Raw genomic sequence first — 13,847 nt, forward strand, 5'->3', positions numbered from 1 at the left:
TTACCACAATTATTAAGCGAGTAGAAAGGGGGCCTTGGAAGCCCCGTTATAGTGACCGTTGAGCATCCCACAATCATGTACTCATAATTCATTCAAGCCCGCAGTGAATGAGACAAAACAAGAAAATGTCATGGGATTACTAAAGAACACAAAAATAGCAAAAAGGATTCCAAATAATATACACTGGTGGAAATTGAGTTACACCAGAAGAAATTGGTGGAATTTCATAAAACATGGTAGATATGTACATAGTCATACCCAGAATAAATGTCAGCAAATTCAAATTAATCAGACAGGGTGTAGTCTGGGGTGTGATGTGAGTAGCGGAGCACACCAGGAAAGCTCCCACCTGTTATGGTCACTTGCTAGCTTGGTTTTCTTCTTGAGGTGATGCTTTTGACACCACTTTGCTGACTGCCTTGCTAGTCTCTGAGCCTTTTGTTTTACTGCACCACGGTTCCTGTTGTGTAGTAGCGGTGATACCAGGGCCTGGTCTGTTGTAATGCCTGTCGTTTAACAGAGTTGGGATGACGAGGAGGAAAGAAGCTGTTTGTGCCCGTGTACTTCATGATGCCGCACTACTGCCAACACTACTGCCAGTATTTTGCACCGTGAGGCTGCCCATGTAACACTGGAGGCAAAGTCGGATATTGAGTGGGGTGATCATGTGGAATGCATGGAAGGCTTTGACCATTCGGATTGCTTTACTGAGAGATGTCATAATGCGGCGAATAGGTTGGTTGAATATGCTTGTTTAACTCCTCCTGCAACCCCGGTAAGAAATGCTCATGAAACATCTACAGCTGTATTTTCCTCCTGTGATAGCATAACATTTTAAAAGCCCTGAGAAGGGTAAGCATTAGAGATGAGCGAATATACTCGTTTCAAGTAATTACTTGATCGAGCACCGCGATTTTCGAGTACTTCCGTACTCGGGTGAAAAGAGTCGGGGGGCGCCAGGGGGCGGGGGGAGGAGTGGCGGAGCGGGGGGGTAGCAGCGAGGAACAGGGGGGAGCCCTCTCTCTCTCCTTCTCCCCCCCACTCTCTGCTGCAACCCCCCGAATCTTTTCACCAGAGTACGGAAGTACTCGAAAATCGCGACGCTCGGGCAAAAAAGGGGCGTGGCAGAGTAGGTTCGCTCATCTCTAGTAAGCATGGTCCTGTTTTATGTACTTCATCTGCCTCTGCAAAAACTATTATGCAGAACATTTCAGCACAACTAAGGGCGTGGATATGCAAAATTATACACAAAGTGAACCAACTCTACTTTTTTTTTGTGTGTATTATTGCGCGAAAGACTTGATATTCCAGCGAATGTATTATGGTGGTGATGGAATTTCTATTCTTTGTATACAGTTTGGAGGTTATATTATTTTTGAGTGAACCTGCTTAATTATAATGATAGAACAGAGGAGGCGCTATTGGAATTTTTTCAAATATTGACTCATCCTCAGTGTCTGATGTTGGAGGCTATGAAGGCATTGATACGTAGCGATTCTGCACAGAAAATTAGCCTACGTAAAAGCCTAACTCTTGGGATGTCATTAGGACTCTTCAGTGGCAAGCTTTAATGCAGAGCAAGAGTTTATAGATGTTGGAAAAAATAAGCATCTCGGTTTTAGTCAGGGATGTTCCTTCCTAGACGTCAGGGAGAGGTTATTCCTTCCTTCTGTACTTCACTCAGTGCAGCGGTCTGCTACCTGTGCGAATGCAGGCAAACATTCGTCCTGTACGTGGTGTGTTTTGCGTTCAAAGCGAACGTGACAAGGTGGCATTATTGAGAAGGCCTAATAATTATTTGGTTACAAAAGGAAGATGAAATTGTAGACACATTTTTTTCTATTTTGAAAAACTGTAGGTTTTTAAGTTAAGTGTGGATTTTGAAGATTTTTATGAATGTTTGGCTCCAATGCAATTGCCAAATTTGTCTTAAGATCAGAGAGCAATGTTGGAGGCTCCTTTGACACTGAACTGGTTAAAAAAAATGCAGTAGCAACTCTCCCTAATAAAAAGGTTGTCTGGGTTGGATGGTCTTCCAAATGAATTTAAGTGCTGTCAGGATATGCTTCTGCCATATTTTTTGATGGTGTTTAATGAATTACATGAAGGCATGCTTCTACCAATTAGATGAGAGATGCTATGATTGTCTTAATTTCTAAACTGATATGAGAATTAGTCCGGCTTTATGCCAAACAAATCAACTGCTATTAATTTAAGGAGGCTATATCAGAATCTTCAGGCAGATAGAATTTTTGGGAGCAGGGCTGTTTTACTAGACGCTGCTAAAGCTTTTGACAATGTAAAGTGGAACTATTTGTGCGCCGTTTATCATAGAATGTGTTTTGGTGAGAAACTTGTGGCATAGGTTAACCTACTCTATTCAATGCCAGAGGCAAGGATGAAGGTAAATGGTCGTATTTTGGGAAGGGTGGTCTTCAAGAGGGGAACAAAGCAGGGGTGTCCCATCACCTCTTCTCTTTGCCTTGGCAATCGAGCCCGTGTCTGGTTTGATAAGGCAATCAGCTGATATAGTTGGATTGCAGTATGGAGAAAATGAGGAACATATCTCGCTATATGCAAATGATCTGTTACATGGGGGGTGCAAGTAGATAAAGGAGTCCTATTATGTCCATTTTTGATCACTATAAGCTGGGGAAAATCTGTAATTCTTCTTTTAGATTCTTTGCCAAGTCATTGGAACATACGTAATTACAAAGTGAAGGTATTCAAATATATGGGAGTCGTGGTATAGTCTAAGCCTTAAGACTATATTTCTGCCAATTTGCTTCCAATGGTACGAAAGCCTGAGAATAAGGTCAAGGTCCGGACTAGTCTCCCATTGTCAATAATTAGCAGGCAAAATCTCATCAAAATGGTTTTTACGCCACAATTCCTTCATATGCTTCAAAATTCTAGAGTTTGGATTCCATCACAATATTTTTTTTTACTCCATACGATACTTAGGAGTTTATTATTGAATAAGAAATCAGCTAGAATTAAATTTAAGACCCTTCAAGGGATAAAAACGGTCTGGAAGGTTGGCAATTCAAAATGCTTGGATATAGATTTTCTGGTGTCTGAATTGCAACTGTTGAAGCAATGGGGAGAAGGTGGTGTTTAGGTTGAAGGGCAGATTGGTTTCTAAATTAGCAAGTTGTAGTTCCCCTATAACGGTATGTGAAAGAGGGGTGAAAGGAGGGAAAAAGGCATTATATCTGACTATGTTAATTAATTTATGGAATAAATTTAAGCAGATTTGCCAACTAGATGGATTTACTATATACAACCTCCTCTGGAGGAACCCTAAATTGTCCATTTAAGTTGGAGGGATTTTCACCAAGGGAGAAAAAAGGGGTAATCGTTTTGGAACAGATACATTCTGAGGGTCTTTTTTTAAACAATGCAATGTTTTATGATATTCCCTATAGTTATTTTTTCCAGTTTCTTCAGTTGTAACATGCGCTTGCTGCTCAGGCCCCGTCAGTATCTGTGCTTACGGATTTTTCTTGGATGTTCTGGAGCTACGAAGGGTGTAATATTTATATAGACAGATGATTTCTTACTATTTAAAGCAAATCCCAATAAAAGGTTAAAGAAAAATGGGAAAAAGATTTAGGACCATATTAGAGAAAATAAATGGCTATAGTGTTGCAATTTTATTTAGTGCACACAATTTATCGTACTTTAAAAAGTTATTTAACATGGAATTTAAAATAAACAGACTGTCTGAAATGTTACATGGATGGTGCAGATTTAATACATATGATCTGGGATAAAAGCTTATGGGATGTGAAGGAGGTAAGGGAGACAGGTGAGAAAGTGAAGTTAGGTTTTTCTTTTTTCGATGTGCTTATTTTTTAGGGGGATGGGGGAGATTATGGTTTCTGAAAGATAATTATGATTTCGGTAGTAATATGTTCTATGTGTATTACACTTATGCATGTATAAACCCTTTCCAATCCATCCTGAATGCGGCAGCCAGGCTCATCTTCCTGTCCAGCCGCTACTCGGATGCCTCTGCCCTGTGCCGGTCACTGCACTGGCTGCCCATTAAATACAGAATTCAATTTAAACTCACTACCTTCATCCACAAAGCCCTCCACAGTGTAGCGCCCCCCAATATTGCCTCCCTCATCTCAATCCATCATCCAGGCCGGGCTCTCCGCTCCGCTAATGAAACTAGACTGCACGTCCCTCTGATTCGAACTTCTCATTCCCGCCTCCAAGACTTCTCCAGAGCAGCACCGGTCCTCTGGAACGCACTACCAAAAAATACTTGTGGAATCCAGAACTCTCAGAACTTCAGGCGTGCTCTAAAAACGCATCTCTTCAGGGAGGCATACCGTATTCCCTAAACAAACCCCTCTGTACGCCGCCTGATAACATGCTCCCTGACCTACTGACTGCAATCCTTGCCAGCCACCATCAACTGCCCCTGCAGTCATACCGTTTCTGCCGTCACACGGCTAAATATCTGACCATTGTCTATGTGTATAGCATCCCTCACACTCTACCTCGCCATACCGTGCACATCTCCAGCCCCTTTACCTTCTGTATCACCCCATTACTTGTAATATGTAAGCTTATTGGAGCAGGACCCTCACTCCTATTATTCCCGTCAACGGATTACTACATGCAACCGTGGTTCTGTAATTTGTGTACTTTTGTTTTTCTGCATTTCCCCTGTCTATGTAAGCGCTGCGGAATGTGTTGGCGCTATACAAATAAAGATTATAAAGGTCATGAAATTAAGGGATAATTGTATTAAAAAGGTATCACTTCAGTAAAAAAAGAAAATGTGCCTCCACGAGCGTTTATACATTCCTTGCAGGCATTTAATCAATAAATTGTCAGATATCTTGTTGGTGTATGTCTCTCCATGCGTGCATGACTTGTGTAGTCATTTGTAGCTTGTGGTGGGAGGCCATGTAATGTGATGTGTACCTACGGTGTCCCAGACATGCTCTATTGGGGATAAATCGGGATTGCGCAGGCCAATCTGTGCTTGTGACACCTTGCAAAAAGTGTCTTGCGATGGCCATGGTATGTGCACAGGCATTATCCTGTGGGAAGATACCATTTTGGATGATGGTCATGAAGATATGAAAACAGGGTATACCACTCTGTCTACAAAATGGCAGGCAGTCATTGTACCTTCTACAAGCACCAACTAGTCCTATTTCTTAACTAGATTGCTCCCAAAATCAAGACTCCAGGGGTTCGACCTATGTGGCGCCCTTGATACAAAACGCTCATGGATACATTGACGATTTATCACTTTGCAACTTGTCACTATACACAACTGTACTCCATTTGTGTGTCCAGTCGTGTCTAACAGTACACAAGGTCAGTAGTTGCTGCTAGTGAAATCGGATTAAGGAACACACTGCATGGGGTCCAAGAACTTCAAGCAATTTGTTTAAAATTGTTTTTGGGGTGACCCTGACTCTAACCACTGCTCGTTTTTGTGGTGCAGTTGCCTGACTGTCAGGAACTGCCATCCGCACGATTTGGCAATCTTCAAGTGGCACTGTCCTTCTGCGTGGACGTATGCCATGTCTGCAAGTACTGGAGCTTTCATGTGTCCACTGAGTAACTACTCTTTGTACGGACATTGCACTAGGGCTAGTCCTTCAGATTTCATGATATGATGGCCGCACTTTCAACATACCAATTATCTGAACTCTCTCAAAGTCGAACATTTCTTTTTACAGTTTGAACTCTATGCTTTGGCATGCTTGGTCACTGATATCAGTTGACAAAAAAAAAAAAAAAGACTTTTTACAAAACACTATCCAACTTATGCAAAATGCTCCATTGTTTTAGTTTATAACAAAAAGGTTCCATAACCCCTTAGTGACCAAGCCTGTTTGCGCCTTAATGACCAGGCCAAATTTTGCAAATCTGACATGTGTCACTTTAACATGGAAAAACACCAGAAAGGTTTTGCATATCCAAGCGATTCTGACACTTTTTTCGCCACATGTTGTACTTCATTTAGGCGGAAAAAATAGACCGATAGAATTTGTGTTTATTTATTAAAAGCGCCAAAATTGGGAAAATTTTGAAAAAAATCGTCATTTTTTCACATTTCCAACTGCAATATCTTAAACATGTGCAAACATAATATAGAGATTTTTGCTAAGATTTATATTTCCACCCGTTTACTTTATTTTGGGCGCACATTGGAAAATCTTTCGTTTTTTTTAACCATTTAGGAGACGTACAAATTTAACATTACTTTTCAGCATTTTGGGGAACACTTTGTTTTCCTACACCAAGCCAAGATTGGAAAGGCTCATGAGTGTCAGAATAACAGATACCCCAACAAATGACCCCATTTTAAAAACTACACCCCTTAGTGTATTCACTGAGGGGTGTCATGAGTATTTTGACCCCACCGTTTTTTTTCAAGAATTAATTCAATTTAGAGGAGAAAAAGTAAAATTTCATATTTTTGCAATTCTATCATTTTAAAGACATATTTTTTCCTATAGTTTACATGAAAATGAGGATTTACACCCCAAAATGGATACCCCTGTTTCTCCCGTGTTCAGAAATATACCCATTGTGGCCCTAATATTATATCTGAGTCCACAATTGGGCCCAAAACGAAAGGAGTAGTCAGTGTCTTTCAGAACAGAAATTTTGCTTGATGTCCTTTTAGACCCCATAGCACACATGTAGAGTTCTTGAGCGCCCAAAACCATAGAAAACCCCCACAAATGACCCCATTTTGAAAACTAGACCCCTTAAGGAATTTATCTAGGGGTGTACTGCATATTTTGACCCCACAGTTTTTGAATGAATTTAAGCCAAGCGAAAGGAAAAAATTGTGATTTTCATTTTTTTGGCAATTCTGTCATTTTAAAAACAGCTTTTTTTGTACAGCACACATATGAATGAAGACTTGCACCCAAAAATGGATACCCGTTTGTCCCGTGTTCAGAGACATACCCATTGTGGCCCTAATCTTATGTCTGGATGCACAACAGGGCCAAAAATGAAAGGAGTAGTCAGTGGCTTTCAGAACATAGATTTTGCTTGAAGTCCTTTTAGGCCCCATTGCCCACTTGTAGAGTTCTTAAGCGCCCAAAACCATATAGAACCCCCACAAATGACCCCATTTTGAAAACTAGACTCCTTAACGAATTTATCTAGTGGTGTACTGTGTATTTTGACCCCACAGTTTTTGAATAAATTCAATCAAAGCAAAAGGAAAAAATTTGGATTTTCGTTTTTTGGCAATTCTGTCATTTTAAAAACAGCTTTTTTTGCACAGCACACATATGAAGGAAGACTTGCACCCCAAAATGGATACCCGTTTTCAGAAATATACCCATTGTGGCCCTAATCTTATGTCCGCATGCACAACGGAGCCCAAAATGAAAGGAGTAATCAGTGGCTTTCAGAACATAGATTTTGCTTGAAGTCTTTTTAGGCCCCATTGCCCACTTGTAGAGTTCTTGAGCGCCCAAAACCATAGAGAACCCCCACAAAATTACCCCATTTTGAAAACTAGACCCCTTAACGAATTTATCTAGGGGTGTACTGTGTATTTTAACCCTACAATTTTTGAATAGATCTAAGCAAAGCAGTAAGAAAAAATTACGATTTTCATTTTTTGGGCTATTGCGTCAATTTAAAAACAGGGTTTTTTGTACAGCACACATATAAATGACGACTTTCACCCCAAAACGGATACCCCTGTTTGTCCCGTGTTCAGAAACATACCCATTGTGGCCCTAATAGACTTACAGGACACATGGCTAGGCCTACAATGAAAGGAAAACCCGTTGGATTTCAGGGTACAACTGAATAAATTCCAGGCCCCATTGCCCACTTATTGAGCCATTGAGTGGCCAAAACTATAAAGAACCCCCACAAATGACCCCATTTTGAAAACTAGACCCCTTAACAAATTCATCTAGGGGTGTACTGCGTGTTTTGACCCCACAGTATTTGAATTAATCTAAGCAAAGCAGAAGGAAAAAGTTAAGATTTCCATTTTTTTGTGCAATTTTTTAAATTTAAAAACAGTTTTTTTGTACAGTGTATATAGGAATGAAGACATTCACCGCAAAATGGATATCCCCGTTTGTCCCGTGTTCAGAAACATACCCATTGTGACCCTAATTTACTTACAGGACCCATGGCAAGGCCTATAAAGGAGGGACCACCCGTTGGATTTCAGGGCACAACTGAATTAATACCAGGCCCCATTGCTTATTTGTACGGAATAAAAATTGACTCCCTAAAAATCCCCCCCCCCCTCCCCCACACACTCCGCGCCCTTTTTGGTGTTCGCAAATCTTAGATAAAAGTAATAATGTGAACTGTGTGGTATTTACGAAGACAGGGGTAATTACAGAGGCTGGTTGGAATGGGCCTATGGGGCAATAAAACCGGTATTCCCCTCCTCTCATGCTTTTTGGGGGTCATGTCTTGACCTCAGTAGCGGGTATGGGGTGTAAAAAGTGGCGTTCCATGAGTCTCCGTAAGCTTGATGAGGCGCTCAACAAGCTGCTCCTGGAACTGCAGGAAGGCGAGTGTTCCTGGGGCTTCTTGTAAAATACGTATCACAGGTAGCGGTCTGAATAGCGCCGGGATCACGCAGCCGTAGGCGGAATCTGCTTGAGGAGGCCCGCAGCGGATCCCAGCTGTGAGCCCGGCTGTGACCCTGCGTACGGCCACGTAATGTACTGCGCATGACTGCGTACTTACACAGGCGGTCATGCGGAGTACCTTTTTTTTGTTTGTATTACCCGCACCGTCGCTTAGCGATGACACGGGTACCCGCAGCCCGTATACAACGTAGTTGCGTATGGGCTGCGGGTATATCCGCGACCACGGAGCACAATGGGCTCTATGTTGCGGATATCCGCGGTAAAATAGAATCTGCTGTGTTCTCTTTTCTGCGAGTGGATTACGCAATTCCGACCAGCTAATGTGAGCGGAATTGTGTAATCCAATGCGATTGATCCGTATGCAAGCGGAATCCGTATTTCCTATCCGGTCATGTGAGACCAGCCAAAGGTAGATCGCTACCTTTTTATCACGTGACCGGGGACCGCTCAATGAGGCCACCGGTCACTGCTCCAGTCTCTCGGCGACCGTTGGTCGCTGGGAGTAAGGAGATTTTACGTTTCCTGGGCTCCCCGACTCTTGCGCATGTGTCTGGTGTTTTGCCGGCGGTCGCATGTGCAGAATCCGGGTAAGTTCACGGATGAGGAACGCGTCGGGGTGCAAATACGGAGGCCTCCGGTAAAAAGTTTCATCTCCTCTCACCGATCGCATCGGTGAGGGGAGATGAAACTTCAATTTTTATTTTTAAACTTTTACGTGATCGCCATTATCCATTGTATAACGGCGAACACGTGACCAGGAACCGCTCACCGCGGCCCCCCGTGAAATCTCCAGGCTCTTGGCTCAGTTTTGTAGCCAGGAGCAGGGAGATTTTCAATTATCCTGGCAATCCACAGCTTTTGCGCATGTGTCCGCCATTTTGGCGACGGACGTGTGCGCAGAAGCTGGGGTAAGGTCCGCGGATAAATCTGGGGGCCTTATGTGTGTACTTTCATCCTCCCTCACGGATATGATCCGTGAGGGAAGACGAAACGTACACTTTTTAAACTTTTTTTAAACTTTTTAAAACTTTAACTTTTTTTACTTTTTTTTAACTTTACATGATCACTGTCATCCATTGGATGACAGTGATCATGTCCCTGGTGACGTCCCTCTGCTCTTGGCTACACATGGCAGCCAGGAGCAAAAGGATTTTGAATTTCCCGGGGCTCGAGCCCCTCTGTGCACGCGCAGAGGGGGACTTCGGGTCCCGGACCATCGGGGAGGACATAGGTGAGTATTTTCACCTCCCGTCATGGATCCGATCCATGAGGGGAGGTGAAACTAGCACTTTTTTTTACTTTTTAAACTTTTTCGCGATCGCCGCTATCCCCTCACCGCGGTCCCCGGTAACACCTCTTGGTTCCCGGCTACCGGGAAGCCGGGAGCCAGGAGGTTTTGAATTTGCCGGGGGCTCCCGGGCTTCTGCGCATGCACCTGACGTAATCGTCTGGCGTGCATGCGCAGAAGGCCGCCGGCGGGTCCGGGAGGACCAGATCTTCGGGGGACACCGCCGACAAGCCAGGTAAGAATTTTCAGCTGCTCTGATGGATCCGATCCATCAGGGCAGCTGAATATCTATCTTCTTTCACTGCTTTATTTACTTTTTTGCGATCGGCATCGCAATGCCAGGAGGGGGGGGGGGGGCGCAGCCCGGGATGACAGCTCCATGCTGTCGGCTACCTGCGGGCACCGACAGCATGGAGCTGTCACGTCCAGAGCCCACGTGGCTTTAGTCTCTGCAGGAAGCATGTTTTTACGTCCTGAGAGAATAAAGCCCACTTGGCCAGGACGTAAAAACACTATGGCCCGGTCGTTAAGGGGATAATTTGACTACTACATAATACTCCTACTTCATTCAATTTTTAATTATTCAGTAATAATACAAGTATTATACTGTTCTAATACAAAATTGATCAGGTGGATGCAGGGTTGCAAACTTTTTTCTGGAAGATAGAAAAAAAAAGTGGCTTCTGTTTTTTTTTTTTTTTTAAAGAACACATTAGAAAACTAAACTGAACCATAAAGATTAAGGCCAGGCACAAAAGAGCGTATTTGAATTGCGTTTTACGCACACGACTTACACAAAGTATTATATGTGGTGTAACGAAAAAAATGGTTTGGTACAGTGTTAGCCAGTAGAGCAAAATGTGATTGTTCTCAGTAAGAGAAATCACGTAATCTTGAAGATATGATACCTTTTAATGGCTAACAAAAATACATGATGTTATAGCGAGCTTTCGGACGTCACAGGGTCTTTGCTCAGGCAATAATGGAACAAATCTCATCGCCACATAATTAGAAAGGGAAAGACAATTACCTGTGGCAAAACATTTGTGTGGTCACAGACACAACATGGAACAGATGAGAATATATAAACGGAAGGGCAACTTCAAGTTGCAGGTGTCCCAAAAGAATTTGGGAGTATAAATTTATGGCCATTTTTGATACCCTCAAGAATGGAATGAACCTTGGAGCGGGGTTCTTGCATCATTGGAGAATATGAAAGGTCTGAAGGAGGTCAAGAGGGGTGTCCTTAAGGAGCGCACCCAGGGGTGTGTGGAGACACCTGGTAAGTGAGTGGGTTGGGGGATGGCGTAGTCTCTCCCCAAGGAGAGCACCAAGAAGTTACCCTCTGTTTCAGGTATTTATGTAGTGCAAATTAAAGGGGTTTTCCAGTAAAATACTATTGCTGACCTATCAGGGTAGGTCATCGATAGTTGATCGTCCGGGGTCCGTTGCTCGGGACCCTGACCAATCAGCTGTGCGGGCACATGCTGTCAGCGCTGCAATAACACAGCGGTCGGAGCTCACATTGATTTCAATGAGAGCCATGCCTGCAGTTACAAGCGCCGGCCACTACACAGAGGTTGGCGTGGAGGCTTCCGCTCCGACCTCTATGTTACTGCAGCGCTGACCGCATGCGCCCGCAGTGCTGATTGGTCAGGGTCCCGAGCAGCAAGCGCCGGCCGATCAACTATTGATGACCTATCCTTAGGATAGGTCAGATGGTACTTAACTGGAAAAACCCCTTTAAGTTCATCATGTTCCTGGCCTCCCATGTGATCATGTGTATTTATTAAATACATTTTTAGATTTGTTCCATTATTGCCTGAGGAAGAACCCTGTGAGATCCGAAAGCTCGCTATAGCATCATGTATTTTGTTAGTAAGAGAAATCAAGTAATTTTGTAGATATACCTTTTGATGGCTAAGAAAAAAAACAAAAAACGCAATATGCAGTATATCACGGCAATTCAAAAATATTAAATTTCGCTGTTATAGACACTAGTGTTGTTCTTTTACTCACGTATTATACACAACAAAAAACACAGCATGTTCTATTTTACCGTGTATTACGCGCTATACAACCCCATTATTTTCTATGGGTGTAGACTAAAAACTGTACTTACAATTACAATGCATATGTGCGGCATTTATATGGAACATCGCTAAGCAACAAAGCGGGAAATGGAAAAAAAATGGAGTAAGGAAGACTGCGCATGGAAGCGTGCGTGAGATACGTGGTCATGCGCATTGAAAAATTGTTGCCATATACGAGACAATACGCTGACCAAAATAGCGGTAAAGCGCTGCGTTATGTACGCAGCGTTTTACCACATGCTCGTGTGAGCCCACTTGAAGTAATAAGTCTATACTTCAGGATAGTGCTATGAAGACTGCAGTAGAATTTATAATTACCAGTAAAATGATAGTAATTGTAGGATAACCTACACAAAGCTTCTCTAGCTTAAAAATAAATCACGAACACAGATAATTTTCTCTTTTAACAAACTGTGGAAAAATGCCTTATTTTTACGGACGGTCCTTGAATTTACAGACCATTGACAACCCAGGTTGGAGTAGAGGGCACTAGAAAGAGGATTGTAATATTTTCAGTTATTCAAAGGATACGATCTGTGCCTGGAAAAAGGGTTCGACCTGTCAGGAGCTCAGCCATTATACAGCCCACAGACCATATATCCACTGAAAGAGAAAACATACAGATGCATAAAACATGACTTTGCACTTAGAGAATGTATGAAGAAAAAAAAAATGACAATATTTACTATGTAAAGGGGTTGCCTCATCCATATGTTCATGTTGACATCACGCCAGAGCTGCTGGAAAATGAGACAATCCCTTTAACAGGGAACCTATCAGGTCCCCTAAACTGTGCTGGCTGCAGGCAGCATGGTATTGTGACATTCATACAGATTTCAGTGTTTTGTCACTTTTATCAATCGGATTAGTAGTTTTCCAAATCTTACTTTTGAAACTTTGCAGAGCTGGACTGGAGTTCAATGAAATTCATGTATATTCATACTCCTCCCACCAACCTCCAAATGTTGATTGGCAGGTCCCTCTGTTACTGTGTGTATGGAGTAACCTGCCAAATCAGCATTTGGAGGGAGCAGGGCGAGGGGCATGCACATATATGAAGTATTAAAAAAAAAATAAAAAAAAAAAAGGAGTAAGAGAAAAGTAACTCTGACAACCTCTTAAAGGAAATATCTAAGTTATACACATTACCAATATCATAAAGCTATGCATATTTACAGGCCTAGAAAGATGCCTGCAATCTGTGCAACATATTTTAGCTTTTTCTCTCTGAAAACATTGGGCAGATTTACTAATACTGTTTAACAGTTAGCCAGTGCAAACTTCAACCAGACAACCAAAATTTTTCATTGCCTAATGCTGAATGGCTAATAAAGTTAGCACATTTTTTCCTAACTTTATACTACCCATTATTTGACTTAGCCTTCACAAAACTTTTTCATCAACATTCCCACTTACCCCTTCTGATGAGCCACACCAGCTCAAGTACAGGAAAGCGCATTATTCTTTTTGGTGCATTTACTACAGTTAAAATAAAAGTGTTTAAAATGGGATTAACTATTATGTGCCAGAAATGCACCAAAGTTTGACAAATTTCTAGACAGTCTAGGCACAAATACATTAGTAAATCTGCACTTGCTATTGCACAGAGAAAAAGACAGCATTTATAATTAAACAAAACAGCTGCTAACAATTTTCAATTACACATGCTAAAAACAAGTGAAAAGTAGTGCAGCTTCCATGTACATACCTTAACTGACAGTAATGAGCAAATTCATTTTATGTCCAAGCAGTGTTTGGACGGCTTTTTAAAAGGCATTATTCCACAATTACTATATACCACCTGCTGGGACCCCCCTGCAATCAAGAGAACTGCACCCC

At 42.2% G+C, this 13,847-nt stretch overlaps 1 protein-coding gene across 1 annotated transcript in view; it reads right to left on the reverse strand.

Moving 5' to 3' along the window:
- The window catches only part of LOC136581831 (mitogen-activated protein kinase 14-like), a 96,720-nt gene extending 83,253 nt beyond the window's left edge, over positions 1–13,467 (reverse strand). Inside the window, exons 1-2 of the mRNA XM_066582500.1 lie at positions 13,425–13,467; positions 12,540–12,611 (exon numbers count right to left, since the gene is read on the reverse strand). Coding sequence (XP_066438597.1) covers positions 12,540–12,611; positions 13,425–13,467 — 115 coding nt within the window. The remainder of the gene's footprint in view (positions 1–12,539; positions 12,612–13,424) is intronic.
- Between the last annotated feature and the right edge of the window lie 380 nt (positions 13,468–13,847).

This window comes from Eleutherodactylus coqui, chromosome 1 (genome assembly GCF_035609145.1).
Source record: "Eleutherodactylus coqui strain aEleCoq1 chromosome 1, aEleCoq1.hap1, whole genome shotgun sequence".
NCBI classification, from domain to species: Eukaryota; Metazoa; Chordata; class Amphibia; order Anura; family Eleutherodactylidae; genus Eleutherodactylus; species Eleutherodactylus coqui.